The sequence below is a fragment of the Schistocerca nitens genome, chromosome 9 (genome assembly GCF_023898315.1).
Source record: "Schistocerca nitens isolate TAMUIC-IGC-003100 chromosome 9, iqSchNite1.1, whole genome shotgun sequence".
NCBI classification, from domain to species: domain Eukaryota; kingdom Metazoa; phylum Arthropoda; class Insecta; order Orthoptera; family Acrididae; genus Schistocerca; species Schistocerca nitens.
This window is the reverse complement of record NC_064622.1, coordinates 211129386-211152158: the sequence shown is the minus strand read 5'-3', so window position 1 is coordinate 211152158 and position 22773 is coordinate 211129386. Positions and strand designations below refer to the sequence as shown.

The 22773-nt window shown below is 41.8% G+C and overlaps 1 protein-coding gene across 1 annotated transcript in view; it reads right to left on the bottom strand.

Moving 5' to 3' along the window:
- Positions 1-2365: 2365 nt before the first annotated feature.
- LOC126203676 (odorant receptor 43a-like) overlaps positions 2366-22773 on the bottom strand; it is a 44391-nt gene continuing 23983 nt past the window's right edge. Inside the window, exons 3-5 of the mRNA XM_049938042.1 lie at positions 14397-14498; positions 3388-3543; positions 2366-2463 (exon numbers count right to left, since the gene is read on the bottom strand). Coding sequence (XP_049793999.1) covers positions 2407-2463; positions 3388-3543; positions 14397-14498 — 315 coding nt within the window. The 3' untranslated portion in view covers positions 2366-2406. The remainder of the gene's footprint in view (positions 2464-3387; positions 3544-14396; positions 14499-22773) is intronic.

The following is a 22773-nucleotide window of genomic DNA, read 5'->3' as shown; positions in this document are numbered from 1 at the left end:
ATACAATTGGTTCTCTTATCTCCAAAGGTCTCTTTAATTTTCCTGTAGACAGTATCTATCTTACCCCTAGTGAGATAAGCCTCTACATCCTTACATTTGTCCTCTAGCCATCCCTGCTTAGCCATTTTGCACTTCCTGTCGATCTCATTTTTGAGACGTTTGTATTCCTTTTTGCCTGCTTCATTTACTGCATTTTTATATTTTCTTCTTTCATCAATTAAATTCAATATTTCTTTTGTTACCCAAGGATTTCTACTAGCCCCCGTCTTTTTACCTACTTGATCCTCTGCTGCCTTCACTACTTCATCCCTCAAAGCTACCCATTCTTCTTCTACTGTATTTCTTTCCCCCATTCCTGTCAATTGTTCCCTTATGCTCTCCCCGAAACTCTGTACAACCTCTGGTTCTTTCAGTTTATCCAGGTCCCATCTCATTAAATTCCCACCTTTTTGCAGTTTCTTCAGTTTTAATCTACAGGTCATAACCAATAGATTGTGGTCAGAGTCCACATCTGCCCCTGGAAATGTCTTACAATTTAAAACCTGGTTCCTAAATCTCTGTCTTACCATTATATAATCTATCTGATACCTTTTAGTATCTCCAGGGTTCTTCCATGTATACAACTTTCTATCATGATTCTTAAACCAAGTGTTAGCTATGATTAAGTTGTGCTCTGTGCAAAATTCTACCAGGCGGCTTCCTCTTTCATTTCTTAGCCCCAATCCATATTCTCCTACTACGTTTCCTTCTCTCCCTTTTCCTACACTCGAATTCCAGTCACCCATGACTATTAAATTTTCGTCTCTCTTCACTATCTGAATAATTTCTTTTATTTCATCATACATTTCTTCAATTTCTTCGTCATCTGCAGAGCTAGTTGGCATATAAACTTGTACTACTGTAGTAGGTGTGGGCTTCGTATCTATCTTGGTCACAATAATGCGTTCACTAAGCTGTTTGTAGTAGCTTACCCGCGTTCCTATTTTCCTATTCATTATTAAACCTACTCCTGCATTACCCCTATTTGACTTTGTGTTTATAACCCTGTAGTCACCTGACCAGAAGTCTTGTTCCTCCTGCCACCGAACTTCACTAATTCCCACTATATCTAACTTTAACCTATCCATTTCCCTTTTCAAATTTTCTAACCTACCTGCCCGATTAAGGGACCTGACATTCCACGCTCCGATCCGTAGAACGCCAGTTTTCTTTCTCCTGATAACGACACCCTCTTGAGTAGTCCCCACCCGGAGATCCGAATGGAGGACTATTTTACCTCCGGAATATTTTACCCAAGAGGACGCCATCATCATTTAACCATACAGTAAAGCTGCATGCCCTCGGGAAAAATTACGGCCGTAGTTTCCCCTTGCTTTCAGCCGTTCGCAGTACCAGCACAGCAAGGCCGTTTTGGTTATTGTTACAAGGCGAGATCAGTCAATCATCCAGACTGTTGCCCTTGCAACTACTGAAAAGGCTGCTGCCCCTCTTCAGGAACCACACGTTTGTCTGGCCTCTCAACAGATACCCCTCCGTTGTGGTTGTACCTACGGTACGGCTATCTGTATCGCTGAGGCACGCAAGCCTCCCCACCAACGGCAAGGACCATGGTTCATGGGGGGGCTGATAAATTATCTGCACTTATTAAGAAACCAATTTGTCTCATGAACAAAGCCCTTATTCTCAGTTAGCAGCAACAGTGTGAGAAATAATATCCACACCCTACTACAAAACCACCTTATCTGAGGACTTCATGAGTACACATTTCAGCAGTCAATTTCGTGTTATTTAAGACTGCAGTTTCTGTTTACCTTAACAAAAATTATCACTGCACATGGGAAAGAAATAACCTGACTTGTTTTATACTATGGATTTTCAGTGACACTTCTAAAATAACTACGTTTTGTGTTCTATTTCACTTTTTGCGTTATTTCAGAAAGTGCACTGTGGAGCACTAAGTTACTACATTAAAGAAATACCGAGAATTATGAATAAAATGAATTTTTGGTTGAATCGTTTTAGGTATTTTTTACCCACCATAACTTGTAGTTTAGTTGGTCTGTGACAGCTGCACGGCATGTAGAGTTATTTACAATTCATTAGGCCCATAGAACTGCATTTCAAATTTACTCAGATGTATTAAAGGTCACCAATAATTTGAATTTCGAACAACATAACTGATGATTTGGCATTTCAAGCAGCATTAACTGTTTATTAATATGATTACAAAATCATGTAAGATTTTAGAATATAATGCCACAGAAATTAATTTAAATAAGCTAGTGTCGGCTGTGAATCAGTGAATGTAGTTGATGAAGAAAAAATTAGAAGATTTTAAGGTATGGTTTACACCAAATCACTCTTCTTCCATTACATCACAGGCGCTGGCTGTTGTGGTTGGTAGCTCTAGCGACTGTTCATTTGACTCAGCAGTGCATAGTATGAGTAAGAAGCGTTTACCAACTGAAACAGAGTGTTCGACATTGTTATTATTCATAAACAATAGGACAAATAAATGATTTATGTTATCTAATCTTAATCTGATACATACTAGCTTGAAATTTAATATACACAATTATTTGAAATGCTCTATGAATTTCAGTTTTACATAAATGTCTTGTCTAAGTTAACCGTTATTTAATGATTTCAGTGGTTCGGCTATTGCAATTCTGATTGATACCCGTAATTTTCAGTGTATGTCAAAGATAACATTCCAGATGTCTAAGTAAGCATAAAGAAATAATTTTCGATGGACCACCGACATTTCCAACGAATTAGGAAACACTTTCACTCAGATTCACAACTATTAATGAATGAACGTTTACGTGTTGTTGAAACACAGGTTAAATCGATGTTACCAGCAGTAATTACCATATACGCCATAACAGTCTTCTCACTTGTATTCATCGTTCCTAGAAAGACAGAATATGTAAAATGTGGTCAAGTAACAGTCCACAGTTCCGAAAGTGTGCGGTTCGATCTCCAGCTACCTCTACTACTTTATCTACCATTTATTACTTCTTTCACCTCTGACAATGTTTACTACCGTGCAGACTGAAGAACTCTACCGTTCGAAAAGTCCACGTTGAGCTACATCCCTCTATAAGTGAATGGATAAGTCAGTTCCATCGTTGGATGATGCCAGTGGCACACTACGCCAGATAAGACTGTGCCTAGTAAAGCAATGCACTGTTAAGACGAGCTACCTGGTTGACAACTGCTTACTCTTTAGTTGGACGATTCAAATAAACACGTTGGTCATTTTACAAAGATGAATTTGGTGCTTACAGCAGTCACGATGTTCACACAGTAAATTTTCGCCTGACAACTTCGACTATGTTCAGTTTTTCATTTCTATTGACTCAGGGAACACATATGTAGACTAACCGTGAGGAATGCTTCCCTGTTGATAGGGTAGAGATGTCCAGCTGTGAGAACTAACGGCTTCTGGGAACGGCTGACGATGATCCTCAGAGCACGCTTGAAGCGCTCACTCGCGTCCACCCAAGAGCTGTTGTATGCTGCCACCGAGACCGCCTCTGCCTGTAGTAAAGAAGACACGCTACTGTGTACATGTTATAAAATTTTAATTTTTTTTATGAACTTCTTGGCAAAGAAGTGAAGTACCCAGGAGACATGGTCGTGTGTCAATTGAACTTTTACAGACGTACATGCCGTCAGTGGTTATGTTAATGATTACAGTTCCAGTGTCTGAAACAGGTAGAATGGCCACCAGAGTCCACTTGCGTCGCTCAAGTTCAGTGTTGCTACCAGGCCTGGTAGAGTGTGTGCGGAGGGCCAAACACTGCCAGATGTTGGATGATCATGGTGATGGTCGCGGAGATGCTGTAGACTTGTGTGAGACAGTGTTACCTGCACCCCACAGACATTAAAATAGGCCTTGTTGTGAATTTGCGCCTGCGCTCTGGCCGAGCGGTTCTAGGCGCTTCAGTCCTGAACCGCGTGACTGCTACGGTCGCAGGTTCGAATCCTGCCGCGGGCATGGATGTGTGTGATGTTCTTAGGTTAGGTAGGTTTAAGTAGTTATAACTTCAAGGGGACTGATGACCTCAGATGGTAAATGCCATAGTGCTGAGATCCATTTCAACCATTTTGTGGATCTGCATTTGGCTCCACATCTCAGATGTTACCGTCCTCTTCTGTTCCGGTTTTCTCACAGTCCGTGTTTCACTGCAATAGAATTCTGCACTCCAAACATACATTCGCAGAAATTTCTTCCTCAAATTAAGGTCTATATTTGATACTGGTAGACTTCTCCTGGCCAGGAATGCCCGTTTCGACAGTGCGAGTCTGCTTTTGATGTCCTCCTTGCTCCGTCAGCCATTGGTTATTTTCATGCCTAGGTAGGAGAATTCTTTAACTTCATTTGCTTCGTGATCACCAATCGTAATGGTAAGTTCAAAAAAAAAAAATGATTCAAATAGATCTGAGCACTATGCGACTTAACTTCTGAGGTCATCAGTCCCCTAGAACTTTGAACTAATTAAACCTAACTAACCTAAGGACATCACACACATCCAGCCCGAGGCAGGATTCGAACCTGCGACCGTAGCGGTCACGCGGTTCCAGTCTGTAGCGCCTAGAACCGTACGGCCACTCCGTCCGGCAATGTTAAATTCCCTCTGTTCTCATTTCTGCTCCTCCACATTACTTAAGTCTTTCTTCGATTTACTCTCAATGCATATTCGGTTGGCCGGTGTGACCGAGCGGTTCCAGGCGCTTCAGTCCAGAACCGAGCGACTGCTACGGTCGCAGGTTCGAATCCTGCCTCTGGTATGGATGTGTGTGATGTCCTTAGGTTAGTTAGGTTTAGTTAGTCCTAAGTTCAAGGGGACTGATGACCTCAGAAGTTAAGTCCCATAGTTTTCAGAGCCATTTGAACCATTTTTGGCTTTCTGATGGACTCATGCCATATCGAAATTTGTACGTTTTGGTATGCGACATTAGGTTGAACTGTCTGGTAACATGAGGGCAGGGTACTTGTACTGGTCGACCACATCTCACAACCATGGGAGCATCGCAGTATCGCGCACCAAGATCACTGAAACACTCTCACATCTGCATCTCCGATCCGACAAGAAGTAATGGATTCCTAGAAAATTTCTGTGCAATGACACACTAGTATTCAGAGACTACCAGCAGTCGGGATGGGGCATTACAATCCCATGTGTACGCTTCCACTAACGCCACAATAGATGCTGTTGTTTTTCAAGTGGTGCTATGAGCACGAATCGTGGACTGGGGATGAAAGGCGTCATATTGTTCTCAGTGATGAAGTACCTCCGATGGCCACTGTCAGCAAGTATGACATCGATGTGGAGAGAGATCCCATTTTTCCAATGTTTCGGAGAGGAACAGCGGTGTTATTCGTGGTGTCATGGTGTGGGCAGATATTAGGTATAGCTCAGATGAAGACTGGTAACAAACGAGGAAACTCTAACGGCGCAGCTGTACTTGACAGACATTGGCGTCCTCCTGTGTCACCTCTCATATGAGAGTATTGTGGTGCCATTTTTGAACAGGACAATGCCCGTCAACCTGAACTGTCTACGTGATGTTGAGTTACTCTCGTGCGCACCAAGATGTCCAGATCTCTCCCCAATAAAAAATTTGTGGGGCCAGTTAGGACGTTGACTCTGTACCAGTGACTATATCCAGGATGCCATGGACCAGTTACAACAATTGTGAACCAACTAGGCTCAGAAGAGGTGCGGGTCCAGGGCAGAAAGTGTGGAAGCGGGCTTACATCGCCTAATTCTTTGTAACTTTGAATTTGTTTTGTAATTCAGATGCCCTCTCAAGACATGAAATTTCATTTTGATTCATGATCCCCTTCTGGTTGCATAATGTTTTGACTGTATTTATTGGAAAACGCTAAGAAAATGGAAGTAGCCGGTTTTTGTGCGTAAGTTTCCTTCTTCACAGCTTGGGTGACAAAATAGGAATCAAACCTAAGAAAATAATCAACGCATGGCCGAATTTCCGCAAATCACCTACTCCTAGTGGTAACTATGTAAACATGTAATGTCAGTGATCCACTGTCATCCAGACTGTCAAGAAGAAAAATAAGCACGAAAACGGACTAATCAATACGTAAAAATGAGATGTAAAAGTACGTTTACAACGAATGTCCAAGTAACATTTATACGAATTCGCCGGCCGGTGTGGCCAAGCGGTTAAAGGCGCTACAGTCTGGAACCGCGTGGCCGCTGAGATCGCAGGTTCGAATCCTGCCTCGGGCATGGATGTGTGTGATGTCCTTAGGTTAGTTAGGTTTAAGTAGTTCTAAGTTCTAGGGGACTGATGACCTTAGAAGTTAAGTCCCATAGTGCTCAGAGCCATTTGAACCATTTTTATACGAATTCCAACAAAGATAGTATATGGCAAAATCAATATTATACTTGAGGTAATGACGCCAATCGAATGTAATGACAGTCTTCAATAAGAAGACTATCTCCTATTAATGTATTTACAGAACATCAGATGGTGGAAGTTTGTCGCATTCAATTCGAACACTTCGCATGATATCCTCGACGCCATGAATAGAGGAAACTAGGCTTCGTCAATGTTTCTTGGTTTTCGGGAGGTTTCTCCTTAAGTACTACATCTACGCTTTACAAATAAAATACTATCCTATGGGATGACTAGAGAGGTTTACGGTAGTTCAAGGTATACCGACAGGCCCTATACAGGACTCAGTTCTGGATGGAGAGTCATCTAGAGGCACTGCTGTGCCCCAGGGGAGTGTAACAGGACAGCTGCCATTCATGTTCCACATTAATAACTTGGTGTTTATAGCTCCACTTCCTCAGTTTTGTTGCAAGCTCACTGAAAGTGAATCCTGCTGATTATTGCACATCTTTCTATACAGCGATGAAGGAAGCGTTATCTAGTATGTGCAGAATCGTCTAGTTTTCACTGAGTGAATGCGACAGTTTCTTCTGAATAAGTCAATAATGTCAAAAACAAATCCCAAGTTTGAAAAAAAATTGCACAGAGACAGCTGAGTTAGGATACTGAAATACCACAGCAACGATCTCCAAGAAGTTGGCGAACCAGATCAGTCTGACTCCCTCTTCTGGGCTAAAGATATTCTCGGTGCGGCCTCAAAATATTAAACCATATGGGGTAATAGAGTGAAAGTAAGCAATGTAAATCAATTTTAGGGTTTGAATATCAAACACACCGCCGGCCTGTGTGACCGAGCGGTTCTAGGCGCTTCAGTCTGGAACCGAGCGACCGCTACAGTCGCAGGTTCGAATCCTGCCTCGGGCATGGATGTGTGTGATGTCCTTAGATTAGTTAGGTTTATGTAGTTCTAAGTTCTAGGGGACTGATGACATCAGATGTTAAGTCCCATAGGGCTCAGAGCAATTTGAACCCTCAAACACACCGGACATTCAGCGGCTCGTCGACTTGTCTGGGATCGCGGTGGATTACATCGAAACTAAAGCTGCAGTCTTAAATTACGCATTTAAGAAATTATTCATGCAGGACGATCGTACAGACATACTTCCAATTGACCGTCGCACAGATTCCCGTATGGAGGACATCGACATTCCCGGCGTTGAGATGCAACTTCAGGATTTGAAAATAAATAAGTCGCAAAGTCTGGACGGAATCCCAGTTTGATTAAGAGAGTACTCCATGGTCCTGGTCCCTTATTTACTTTCTCGTCTAGTGCCAAGTCCCAAGCAACGGTTAAAAACACTGGTGAAGCCTGTACATAAGAACGGTAAATGAATGGACCCGCAAGACTACAGACCAATATCCTTCACATCATTATGCTGCAGAATTATTGAACGTATTCTCATTTCGATCGTAATAAATATCTTTTAGATCGAAAACCTTTTGTCCACAAATGAGCACCGATTAACTAAGCATCGCTCGTGCGAAACTCATCTTGACCTTTTCTCACACGACATCCTGTGAACCATGGATAAAGGTGACTGGCAGATTCCATATTCCGAGATTTCCGTAATCAATTCAAATGGTACCTCACTGCAGTCTATTAACGAACGTCCGAACATACGGAAGAGCTTTCCTAATACGTGTGTGAGTTGCTCGATGATTACAGAAGTAAATAGAACCCTCTTCGTTGTCCTCGTCGGTGATGAGTGTTCATCAGAGACAATCTTATCGTCATGAGCAGCGCGGGGATGCGTTATAGGATCGGTCTGGCTTTCTGTATACTTTAATGACCTGGCGGACCGGATGGCTGATCCTTTGCTGATGGCGGTACAGTATATGAGACGGTATTGCCGTTCAGAACCATCATCAGTTATTTTGCTCGCCAAATAGCAAAACTCATCTACTACTTAGAGCGTCTATTTTCCAAATCTAATGCCCTCAGCATCACCTGATTTAATATGACTACACTCCATTCTCCTCGTTTTGCTTTTGTTGACGTCCATCTTATATCCTCCTTTGAAGACACTATCCATTCCGTTCAACTGTTCTCCCAGGTCCTTTGCTGTTTCTGACAGGATTACAATCTCATCGGCAAACCTCAAAATTTTTATTTCTTCTCCACAGATTTTAATTCCTACTTGCAGTTATTCCTTTGTTTCCTTTACTGCTAGCTCAGTATACAGTTTGAATAAGATCGAGTACAGTCTACACCACTCTCTCACTCGCTTCTCAGCTAGTGCTTCCCTTTCATTCCCCTCGACTCTTATTACTGCCATCTGGTTTCTGTAAAAATGTATATAGCCTTTCGCTCCCTGTATTTTACACCTGTCACCTTCAGAATCTGAAAGAAAGTATCCAGTCAACATTGTCCAAAGCTTTCTCTAAGTCTGAAAATGCTATAAACGTAGGTGTGCCTCTCCTTAATTTGTCTTGTAAGATAAGTCGTAGATTCAGTATTGCTTTGCGTGTTCTGACATTTCTTTGGAATCTAAACTGACCTTCCCCGAAGTCAGCTTCTACCAGTTTTTCCATTCATCTCTAAGGAATTCGTATTAGTATTTTGCAGCCGTGACTTTTAAAATGATAGTTCCGTAATTTTTCACACCTGTCAACAAATGCTTTCCTTAGTATGGGAATTATTATATTCTTCTTGAAGGCTTAGGATATTTTGCCTGGTTCATACATCTTTTTCACGCGACGGAAGAGTTTTGTCATGGTTGGCTCTCGGAAGGCTATCAGTAGTTCCAACGGAATGTTGTCTACTACTGGGGTCTTGTTTCGATTTAACTCTTTAACTGTTTTGTCAAGTTCATCACGCAGTATCATATCTCTCTTCTCATCTTCATCTACGTCCTTTTCCATTTCTATAATGTTGCCCACAAGTACATCTCCCTTGTATAGACCCTCTATATAATCCTTTCACCTTTCTGCTTTCCCTTCTGCTTTCTCCAAAGGTCTCTTTAATTTTCCTGTAGGCAGCATCTATCTTACCCCTAGTGGTATATGCTGTTATATTCTTAAATTTGTCCTCTAGCCCTCGCTGCTTAGCCACTCTGCACTTCCTGTCAATCCAATTTTTGAGACTTTTTTACTCCTTTTCTCCTGCTCTATGTACTGTATTTTTATATTTTCTCCTTTCATCAATTTAATTCAACATTTCTTCTGTTACTGAAGTACGAGGGGCGTTCAGAAAGTAAGCCCCGATCGGTCGCGAAATGGAAACGACTATGAAAATCCGATAAAGCTTTGCACAGATGTGTTGGGTAGTGTCTCTAGTATAACCCCAGTTAGCATCACGTCGCTCTTCTCATTTCTGAGCTCGCAGTGAGTGCGTAAAGATGTCTAGAAAATAGTGTCTGCCGCCAAGTACGAGGGCCTGGTGAGAAATTTCGCCTGAAGCTATGCAGCTAATATTACATAACTGTCGTGCTGTTTCTTCTTCAAGACAATTCTCAGCCGCATTCTGCAGGGGCAATGAAGATGCTCCTGCATCGTTTTCAAATGGAAATGTGAGATTACCCACAATACAGTCCGCAATTGTCTCCTCCTGAGTTTCATCTCTGGTCACATGAACCGCTGTCTTTGAAGACAACATTTTGACACAGACAACGAGGTGTAGGCCAGCGTGGAGAATTGGTGGAAAGCACTGGCGGCTGCCTTCTATGATGAGGCTATTGAAAAGTTGGTACAACGCTATGACAAAAGTCTAAGTCAGAACGGCGACTACGTAGAGAAGTAGCTGAAAGGTGTAGCTAATTGTTACAAGTAAAACATTTCTGATGTTCACTGTGGTTTCAATTTGGCAATCAATCGGAGCTTACTTTCTGAACAGGCCTCGTATTTCTACTGGCCGTCGTCTTTTTGTCTACTTCATTCTTTGCTGCCTTCACTATTCCACATCTGAAAGCTACCCATTCCTCTACTACTATATTTCTTTCCCCTGTTCTTGTCAATCGTTTTCTAATGATCATTGTGAAAATCTCTACAACCTCTGGTTCTCTCAGTTTATCCATGTCCCATCTCCTCAAATTCCCATTATTTTGCAGTTTCTTCAGTTTAAATCTATAGTTCATAACCAATAAATTTAGGTCAGAGTCCACATCTGCCCCTCGAAACGTCCTACTATTTCAAACTTGCTTTCTAGATCTCATATCCGCAACTTGCTATAAACGTATAAAAGTGGAAGTTAATGCAGATAAGTATGGACCTAGTTTTCGAATACAGCATTAGTGATGGTCTGCTTGACAAAATTGCGTCGATTAAGTCTCTCAGGCGTAATGTTACAAAATGATATGAAATTGAATGAGGACGTAAAGACTGGTATGAAGGAAGGCAACTGGTCGACTTCGGGTTACTGGGAGAGTTTAAGGAAAGTGTAGCTGGTCTATAAAGGAGATTGCGTATGGAACTCTTGTTATTAACTACCGTTCGAGTGTTTGGAATCACATCCACATGGGATTAAATGGAAGCGATTAAAACGTGTGCTGTTAGATTTCTTATCGGCAGATAGCGTGCAACTTTCCGTGCCCCCTGCTCTCAGAGCGCTGGTCACAGAGGCTCATTGTGAAGGTGTTAGGGTAACCCGTGGAGAGCGCGGCAAGCCGAATCCCTGTCGCGAGCTACGCTGGACACACTAACAAGACGTAGAGGGCGCTCTCGCTGTTCTGCACTTCGAGGAGATGATGATGTTTGATTTGTGGGGCGCTCAACTTCGCGGTTGTCAGCGCCCGTACAAATTCCTAATCTTTGCACAGTCCAATCTCGCCACTTCCACGAACGACGATGAAATGAAGAGGACTACACAAACACCCAGACCCCGGGCGGAGAAAATCACTAAACCGGCCGGGATTCGACCCGGGACCCCGTGATCCAGAGAGCTGCTGACGTTTCAAGGAGATGTGCAGCGGTCCGAAGGCTTGGAAACTGTGGAGATAACTGTTTGGAACAAAATCTCTTCAGGATTGGCACAGATTCTCTGTTATCAAACAGGGTAACTTCACCAAGATACAGCACCCTGCTCGCAACGAATGTAGAAATTCTGTGAGGCTATTGCACTCCTTTCTGTTATCTTTCGATTATACAGAGTGGTCCATTGGTCGTAACTGCGAAATAACCGAAATAACCGTCAAACGAAAAAACTACAAAGAATGAAACTTGTCTAGCTTGAGAGGGGAAACCAGATGACGCTATGGCTGGCCCGCTATGAGGCGCTGCCATAGGTCAAACGGATATCAACTGCGTTTTCTTAAATAGGAAACCCTTTTTTCATTGCAGATTCGTGTAGTACGTAAAGAAATATGAATGTTTTAGTTGGATCACTTTTTTCACTTTGTGATAGATGGCGCTGTAATGGTCACAAACGTATAAGTACGTAGTATCACGTAACATTCCGCCAGTGCGGACGGTATTTGCTTCGTTACACATTAGCCGTGTTAAAATGGACCGTTTACCAATTGTGGAAAATATCAATATCGTGTTGATGTGCGGATATTGTAATCAAAATGCCCAATGGTCGTGTGCTATGTGTGCTGCCCGGTATCCTGGACGACATGGTCGAAGTGTCCAGACCGTTCGCCGGATAGTTACGTTATTTAAGGAAACAGGAAGTGTTCAGCCACATGTGAAACGTTAACCACGACCAGCAACAAATGACGATGCCCAAGTAGGTGCTTTAGCTGCTGTCGCGGCTAATCCTCACATCAGTAGCAGACATTCTGCGCGAGAATCGGGAATCTCAAAAACGTCGGTGTTAAGAATGCTACATCAACATCGATTGCACCCGTACCATATTTCTATGCACCAAGAATTGCATGGCAACGACTTTTAACGTCGTGTACAGTTCTGCCACTGGGCACAAGAGAAATTACGGGACGATGACAGATTTTTTACAAGCATTCTGTTTAGCGACGAAGCGTGATTCACCAACAGCGGTAACGTAAACCGGCACAATATGCACTATTGGGCAACGGAAAATCCACGATAGCTGCGACAAGTGGAACATCAGCGACCTTTGGCGGGCTAATGTATGGTGCGACATTATGGGAGGACGGTCACGATCAATGGACCACCCTGTATACCCATTTGCAGTGGGCTCAGTTCCTTTGATGAAAATATAGGAACCATTTAAGGCTATGATTTTCGTTCCACCTTCCTTCTTATACTTATCTCTGGACTAAAGTTCCTAATATCAATGTTTCACAAACCGTAAGAGTCTATTGCATTTTGTGAAACGTCTATATTCCATTCCAGAATGAGATGTTTCGATTTAAACGAGGTCTGCGCGAAAAAAAATTCTGTGTTGGGTACCAAGAGGTAAAAAGAGAGCCTCCATTTTATCGATGGCAATCTAAATGGTGCAATGTATGCTGTTTTCCTACGTAATGTTCTACCGATGTTACTACAAGATGTTTCACTGCATGACAGATTGGTGATGTACTTCCAACACGGATGGATGTCCGACACATAGCTCGCGTGCGGTTGAAGCCGTATTGAATAGCATATTTCATGACAGGTGGATTGGTCGTCGAAGCACCATACCATGGCCGGCAGGTTCACCGGATCGGACGTCTCCGGATTCCTTTCTGTGGGGAAAGAAGAAGGATATTTGCTGTCGTGATCCACCGACAGCGCTTGACAACATGCATGAGCGGATTGTCAATGCATGTGCGAATGTTACGGAAGGCGAACTACTCGCTGTTGAGAGGAATTCGTTACACGTATTGGCAAATGCATTTTGGTTAACGGACATCATTTTGAGCATTTATTGCATTAATGTGGTATTTACAGGTAATCACGCTGTAACAGCATGCCTTTTCAGAAATGATAAGTTCACAAAGGTACATGTATCACATTGGAACAACCGAAGTAAAATGTTCAAACGTACCTACGTTCTGTATTTTAATTTAAAAAACCTACCTGTTACCAACTCTTCGACTAAAATTGTGAGTCACATGTTTGCGACTATTACAGCGCCATCTATCACAAAGCGAAAAAAGTGGTCCAACTAAAATATTTTTATTTCTTTATGTACTACACGAATATGTAATAAAAAATGGGAGTTCCTATTTAAAAAAAAAAGTAGTTGAAATCCGTTTGACCTATGGCAGCGCCATCTAGCGGGCCAGCCATAGCGCGATCTGGTTTTCCCCTACAAGCTAGACAAGTTTCGTGCTTTGTAGTTTTTTTGGTTTGATGGTTATTTCGTGAGATATTCGGCCCGGTCACGATCAATGGACCACCCTGTATACCCATTTGCAGTGGGCTCAGTTCCTTTGATGAAAATATAGGAACCATTTAAGGCTATGATTTTCGTTCCACCTTCCTTCTTATACTTATCTCTGGACTAAAGTTCCTAATATCAATGTTTCACAAACCGTAAGAGTCTATTGCATTTTGTGAAACGTCTATATTCCATTCCAGAATGAGATGTTTCGATTTAAACGAGGTCTGCGCGAAAAAAAATTCTGTGTTGGGTACCAAGAGGTAAAAAGAGAGCGACTTGATGACCTAATGGAAGGTGGATCACTTATACTAGAGAACATGCAGCAGTGACGTGGATACATGGAAGAAACTGGAGCAGGCCTTTATCAGCAGTGGATGTCTAAAGGCTAATGACGACGACGACGATTATGATGACGTACTTCAACAATACATAAATCGAATATGTGTCTCTTAAGTTCAATACCGTGTAATTTTGTCATAGATCCATTAGTTGCTTTTTCTAGTAGAGAGACAGTACGTAAAAAATTCATTAACGTTGTAAAAAACAATGACGATACGATATTTCCTTTGCTTGTAGTGGTACATTCTGGGTTCATAATAATAATAATAATAACAATAACACCTTGGCTAGAGTGCCTTATAGGTTGGAATCTCAAATCAGCCTAATAACTGTGGTAGAGTTGCCCGGAAAAAGCCTGGAAACAAGTACGAGTAATTCTGAGCAGGAAGTTCATCTCGCTCACCTGCGCTGTCACGTTATTTGCTGCCCAACAATAAAGGTAGACTTGGCCTCCCGGAATTGGAAGAAATGATGCGCATTTCAATACTGAACTGAATTCTTCACTCTGCGAAAAAACAAAACAAATATATAAATACCTGAAAAGATGTGTGGCCTGGATTATATTAACACAAAGATAGCAACAGATTAAACAAAACTACATGTCCCTTACAGTTGCGAGTACCACGGATTCGTTATAATATATAGTCCGTTTTTTTGTTCTTCCGATTCCCTTTTACGTACACAGATGTGGATATTTAACCGCGGCTTCAATAAATCGCTGTGTTCTTCGCAGGAGGCAGGAGCACTGCATGCTAAACAGTAATACACCTGCTTTTATGCAGCATTCGGCACGTTTCCTAACAAATATTCTCTTCTATATCTCTCATACATTAATATGTCACTCACTGTTTCCAGAGTATACTCAGACGTAGAATAATTCTGTGCATATATCCAGTCTCAAAAACGTTTTAGAGCAGTTTCATCTTATTTAATATTTTGGGAGTTTCAGGGTGTGTGTGGTCATCATTCCTGAAGGCTAAAATGACAACTTTGACGACATTCCGAAGGAGAACTCTAAGTCTGCTTCCATGCCTTCCACCAGACAAGATGCCACTTCCCACCGAAAACAATGTGTTTCACTGAAGATTCCACAGGGTGAAGTGCGCAGGTGAGGCACTATAGGATATTTTGCGCTTACTGTTGGACATGTAACGAAGTAGTAGGTAGGGCGTATACAAAATGGTTTTGTCCGGAACTTTGCAGACAGGGAGATAGGAGAGGCAAATTAGAAGAAAACATTCGTATAGTCGCAAATTTTTGTGCAACGCCAGAAAGAAGTGCAATTAAAATAATATTAAAATTCCTGACTGATAGGGTGTGAGCCTAGCAGAGGGGAGTCAGTTACTTATGTTTTTCTGAAACGCTGTGGTTTCTAGTGAAAATGTTTCTCAGTGCAGTCCGCTACATTAAATTATCTGTAAGAAAAGGTTTTGTTCATTTTTTCTCTACAAGCACTCGATTGCACATTGCGGGGATAGGAAAATCACATATTTTTAAAAATAGTGTTTTTTAGTATGAAATTATTGTTTATTTTTAAATAAAGTGGATTAAGAACAAATTTTAAAGATGTACAACACACGTAATTGTAGTAGAGCAGTTTCAAGAGATAAATTGGGATGGATGGCATATACGTGAGCGAAGGTAGGTCGCCGGATTGTGGTCATGCGCTTATTTCCTTCATAGGTCTGCTAAATGAACAGTAATCGGGCGATCCCCACTTCTGTATACCTCACTACGTCAGAAGAAGCGACTGCATGATGTTTCATGAAGACATACTGACCCTACTGCAGCGCACTTATGAACGACTGGAGACCCATCTTTACGTCCGAGGGGGAGTTTATTTTCCACTGAGTGCATAAACACTACAGGGAATACAGATATCACTTATCAGTAGTACTAAAGCAACAAATATATGTTGACAGAATGTACGTAAATCTTTCCACACTGCTCTATACCGCTAGAGGCGAAGTTGATTCCTGGTTATCCCATACGGCAGCTGAAGTGTTCTTCAAGCAATGGAAACCCCCTCCACCACGACTCCAGCTGGCTTTTCCGTTTGCAGACAGACTACACATTCCCAGCACTTGTTGTCCAGTTCTGTAATGTGAGTAGACAACTTCATTGGGCTCCTGTTTTATAATTCCATTACTTATAGTTTATTAAATGAATACTTATTTTTACCTCTTAAGTGAGCTTTTACGGATCAAAGCTGGAGCTGTAAAGTTTCTGCCGCACTATAGAGCCTGCCGCGTGTATAACATGCTGTCAATATGTACGCGGACATCTTGAAAAGAAATGCCACCAAACGTTTTATTTGAATATTCTTAGAGATTTTTAAAGAATGTTTTCAGAGACCTGCCAGTGAACAAAAAACGGTGAATCGTTAGGTGCTAAGGCTGTGGTCATCTGAGCAAGGTCGCGCAACCCTGTGCAATCTCCCGCATACGGCTGTGACTCATGCAGTGTTGAAACGTGTGGAACTCTCTGTCGGGGTAATCGGCGGGCCATCTGTGCGGAAATGGTTGCTCGTTACGAGGCTGATTGTGACAATTGTTTGTCAAACATTGTCATAGTTTATGAAACAAGGGCCACCTTTCTAAACGGAAGCAAAATGGCAATGTACGGAGTGATGCCACACTACCTCTTTCTTTATTTTTTTTAAAAAAAAAAAAAAGTTCGAAGCAGCACCCTCAGCCGGTAAAATCATGGCGACGAGCATCTGGGACATTGAAGGGGTTATTCTGTTTGATGTCATCCCTCATGGTGCAACCATCAACTCTCAAGTGTATCGTGCTAACCTCAGGAATCTAAAGAATGGACGTCAGCGTTTTCGTCGTCACAAAAATGCAAACGGACTTTTCCTACTCCACTTCAACGCAAGGGCTCCCGCATGTCTGCACACCTCAGAGGAGCTCACAAAACTTCACTCATCCTCTTCCACCCTACAGCCCAGGTCTCGCACATTCCGACTTCCATCTTTTTGATCCAGTGAAGGATCTATTCCGCGGGAAGCAGCAGGAGGATGATGGGGAGGTTATTGAGGCAGCAAGACGTTGGTTCCGACGTCGACCAGTAGTGTGGTACCTTTCGCGAATACAGGTCCTCCCAGTATGATGGCGTAAGGCTGTCGCATTGAACAGAGATTATGTTGAAAAATAGGTCTTTGTAACCAAAAGATTAGGGAGTAGTATGGTGCATTGGAGTCCTGAATAAAACCAATCATACTTACTGAACGCACACCAAGAATATAGTTAGTGCCTTAACACTGTACTACTGCACTTAAATATGGTGCACCCTTCAAAATTGTTCTCAACCTATTTCATCTAACAATAAAAATAATTGGATGTTATTTGTGGTGTGCATACTGTAAGACCTTCAGTACACACACCATCAGGTTAATTGACTTGTCGCTCTAACGAAGTAGGTGAGTGTCAGCAATATGTCTCGTGGTCTTATCGCGGCATGTTTATCTTCTGCCATTAGGTCAGACGATAGAAATGCCACTTGCACGCTTAGAGTAGCAGATTGACGGTGACCAACTTTAAACAGAACTTGATTAATTTTCACACACATTTATTAAAATAATAACAAGCATGAAAACTACTTAACTTGGTTCTGGATGCTATTTACAATTGACAGTCTGAAGTTCCTTTGGTATTGGTACATTACTCTTATTGTCACATATATCTCTGATACTTGACAAAAGTGTCTATACATTTATCTTCATGGCTATGTACAGGAATATGGTAATCTTATTAGGCGCAGACTGAAACTTGACTATAGACTGGTACAGACAAATGTAGAACTCGTACAGACTGGTACAAAACTAATGCAGGCTGGTACAGACTGGTGCAGACAAACGCAGACTAATCGGAGGTCTGTACACTCGTTATAATACCTCGCGCATTCATGTATCACTGCGCGAGTGTGATCCGCGAGAATAAAAGGTTCTACATTAGCAGCAATCTCATTGGCTGCGTTACATATTAATACGCGGATCGGCGGAAGCAGAATTTTGTCCGTCTCTATGGCAGCGCCATCTCGTAGTGCGGAGACGGACGAGCGCTGCGCGAGCGCTGTTGTGCTTAGCGGGGCGTGCTCTAGTGGGAAAGTTGTGTAAGCGCTGACTACGTGGAACTATGTACACAACAGTATTAAAACTCTGTTTTTGAAAATACGCGAATCTTCCATCTCCTGCTATGTGAAAACTATACGTCCTAGGATATCTAATGCACTTTGATTTTGTACTTGGAAAAATTTTCACTAGAAGTCGCTGTTTTCGAATTATTCAAGTTAAATATGAAAAATTACATTTAATTGCCCCTCTCCCAACCACCACCACTATGCTCACACCCCACTGGTCAGGAGTTTTAGTATTTTTTTTTCATGACGCTCCCTCTTAGCACTGTAAAAAAAAAAAAAAAAAAACGCGTGCGACTTCACGAGTACATTCACCCAGTGAGACCCTTTACCGTTTTCGGCGACTGGGCTAAGATTACAACGATAATGATGGTGGCTCCGATGTGAAGGACAGTCAAGAGGTATGGGAGGGGCGGTACGACAGCTGAAACTAGGAATCTCTCATAGACTGCAGGCTACAGCTGGCATATTAACAGGATTTTTCAGTATGACGAAATAGATTGAGAAAATAGACGTTGAAAGTAATAGTTTCTCACTAGAGTACGAAAAATAAATGGTTGCATAACTGCCTGTAACAACGATGTTGTATCTCAAACCACCAGCATCGTTGTTGCAGGTGGTCTGCAAAAACCAGTTCATGAGTGTTGACCACTAATGTAATCGTGTTACAGTTTGCGTCAACTCTCTCAAAGTCAGTTAAGGCCTGAAGATGGTGTACTGAATCACCACATCTCGTAGCCATATAATAAATAACATCGAAAGGAAGGTAGCAGGTGTTCCATTTTACTACATAGTGATTAAAATATCCATTATTTTTTATAAAATTGGAGAAATTCGTCTTTACTAATATTGTCATTGAATTTTCAAATGATTTTTTTCAACTTTAACGTTTACTTACTTTTCTCTTTCAATTTTAAAATTTGTAGATGCGTAACATAATTTTCCGTGAGACATGTACACAGAAGTCTAACTGAATAGAAATAAAGTGAATATAAATGAATAAATAATAAAGTCATTTCACGATAGCACCTATATTAGCCATTTGTCTCCACACTAGAATCCAAACATAAAGTAGAAATATATAATAATTACACTGATGTCCTTATTGATCGATATACATTGTTTGACAAGAAAAGTGAAGCACCCAGTCGTAGAGGAGTAAATGAGACGAATTTTATAAGTTGAGAGGGTATGTGATTACAAACCAGAGTGTAATTAACAAAGACCTTGGCAGTATGACTCCACTTAACAGTATGGCGTTGTACCGCCTGTTCCCTGGACGCATACAGTTATTCAGTTGGCAAGAGTGTCATAAAGCAGTCGTTTCCTTTTCTAAGGTAAGCTGGCTGACAAGAGTTGTATCTGGACCTTGATATTCCGGACACAAGCACTGGACGCTGTTGACGTCCGAGCTGGTCCCACACATGATCTATCGCGGGTGCTTCTAGAGATCTTTCTGGCCGCGATATTGCCTCGGCTTCACCTACACGGTCCATCTATGAGGGTACGAGCATTGTACCATTCAAAAAATGATACCACGAAAACTGCCAGTAACACACGAGGAATAGGCGTGTCCGTGATATACAGTTTGCCATCAGGGTTCCATAGTCACTACCATCTGGGAACTGAAGTCTTACCCTATGGCTCTTCACGCCACAGCATGACGCGTAACACCACTTTACCTCTCCAAAACGCTGGAAGACTGGGGCGAGTTCTCAGGTAGCCGCCATACTTGCTGATGACGGTTATTCATCACGGAAAACAAAGCGACGTCATTCGTGAACAGTCCATGCTTTCTGAACACCGCACCACTCGAGACGTAGCCATTATTGTTGTTGCGGCAGTGGTAGCCCACGCATAGGACGGTAATTGACTAGTCCTGTTACTGCTGGATTCCGAGAGACGGTGCGGCTGAGCCGTGGCGAGCTGGCGCCAGTGTTATTTTGTCCATGTATCGTTGAGAGCGATTGTGGTTGAGCTAAGCTATCTTTGATTTTCTGGTGTCTTATCTTCCGGGTTGTCGGGCGAAGCGAGTTGGTTGGTAGCCTACGACGGTTAACCCTTCAGATCTCGTGACATTCGCTGGAAGACGAGTGTCAACGGCTGCCGAACGAGCGTGATGACCGTTATATGTTGTGGTGTGGAACTGGTTGGGTGTTTTGGCGTCATGGGCAGCTTGGAGATACGAGTTCTGTGACTTCACTGAGAACAAAATCTGAAGTGAAGCGGTGAAGCTGTGGTACCCGCTTCCTCGTATTGTGTACGTGATATGAAGTAAGTGGTCGTAATTGTGTTTTGTTGACCGACGCACTCAGAGGCATTTAAACTTTGTTATTCTGGGGAGACTTTCATAGTCGACCTTTAAGATGGTGTGAAAGAGTTCAGTTGGCCTAGTTAAATGGTGGCAGTTATTTGAAAGTTTTCGCAGAAATTTTATTAGTGCTTTGTGTCTCTTGTAATCAAATGATTTTATGTTGGTGTTTTCAAAGCACTCTATTAATACAGTTGCCCATGTGTAAAATACTTAAGGTCAAAGTTGCGATTTTGTCAATATTGTAAAGTGTTCCTTAACACGCTTACCCATACATCGTGTCGAAGGTTCTGCGGAGTGTTTCTATGTTTCAGTGATATTGGAAAGTCTTTGTTATTCGGGCAGAAACTTTTGACTGTGCCAGAACCTTGGCGGGGAGTGAAATGTCGGCCGAGATCTAGGCTGGCAGTCCTTAAGAACCTGGCCACTATAGGGAGTTGTTCACATATCGCCTTCCAGAGTTTAGTATTTATCTTCCTTCCGCCAAGGCAGGTTAAGCTGGTAGGTATATAAATATATGAAACCTGTTAGTATATGAACCTGTTTCCTTAAATATTACTGATCGGCAACTGGCTAAACCTTAAGTTGCATAGCATCCGCTGAGTTCCTTGTGCAGTTATTTCTAGTAACTTTTGTATTAACACGTTTGAGCATGTCAACAATTACTTTCAAAGATCAGTGTTTCTGCTGTAGTTTTTTTATTTAAGTGGTTTTATCACATTATGTAATTGGATCTTAGCTTGACACTAGTGCTCCAGTGTCATTGTCATCCTTTACTAGTAATTCCTTTTATTATATGTATTTTGAGGGAAATCCTATATGGCAGTTTGAAATTCTAAAGTTTGTCAATAATTCTCTTTCCTTAATAACGGACTGTTTATTTGAGTACTGAGTATGTTGGGTTTGTAACTGTATTTGAAAAGCTTTATGTAGTGGCTCGTCCATAATTTGTAATCGTTAAATTACTTAAAAGGCGTAATGTCAATAAATTGTCTTAATTATGAACTGTGACTATCAACCATGATTCCATCCCGCTTCCTCTTTTATGGTATTTTAGATATGGTGTTTGGTAGATTAAGGAATTCACGAACCAGTGGGATGGCAAAATACGCTGCAGGGAGTCCATGAGTTGTTCTTTAATAGCAGGGGCAGACGTGGAGGGATTGCGATGTGCCTGGTGCCCTGCTGAGCGATAAGTCCTTGTGATCATCAGATATGGTCGACCGAAACTTTGATGACAAGTACTCACGCCCTCATAGTTCCCTGTAGTCGCACACTGGGCCCTTGTCACTTCCGAATACCCACAAATTGGAATACTGCACGATTCGACCAGCTAGCGAAACTGATGCCAGAATGAGGTCCCTTTGTTACGATAGAAGATGCTGCTAGTGCTGCCTCACGTGAGTGCGTTGCATTTCTACCTCCTCACGATCTCGTAATATCTGATAATATTCACACCAGTTATACAGCCTACCAGTCCTGGTAACAACACTAAACACGAAAGACAATAATGCACTCAGGTGGCTGTTATACTTGTCACAGAGAATTGAACCTGTAATTGTTTAGATAACCAGCAATGGTATGAACAGGTACGAAGTTACAGTGACATCAGATAATATAATAGATTTATTGGAACGAATTATATCATTTATTGTAATATGTATTAATAAAAAATTAACTTTATATTAAGTTAACTTAAATACCTAAAACTTAAATAATCTATATTGAACAAATATTAAATTTGAATACTATAATTAAATCTACTATACACCAATAAACGGTGCTAACCTTCTCAACATGCAGACTGTTGCAGGATAGTGGCTGCTTCACTCTATTTTCAGCCACTGTATATGAAGCTCTTGTTAAGTCCTAAAGAACGGAAATAAATGGATATCTATGTGAAAAAACTGCTTGCCAACAAGACGATGGTCATATTTCATACGTGATAGAACTGAACGAAGAAATATAAGTAGGAAGCAGGGATAATGATATGTACCGATATTGACTAGTTTCGTAAGACTCGAAAGACCCTGAGAGAGCATCTGCTAATTGTGTAATCGAGTGAATCAGAAACTGAACTTTCTTTGAGGATTATCATTTTAGAAAAAATGGTTCAAATGGCTCTGAGCACTATGGGACTTAACATCTGTGGTCATCAGTCCCCTAGAACTTAGAACTACTTAAACCTAACTAACCTAAGGACATCACACACATCCATGCCCTAGGCAGGATTCGAACCTGCGACCGTAGCAGTCGCGCGGTTCCGGACTGAGCGCCTAGAACGGCGAGACCACCGCGGCCGGCATCATTTTAGATACCTTCTGTTCGA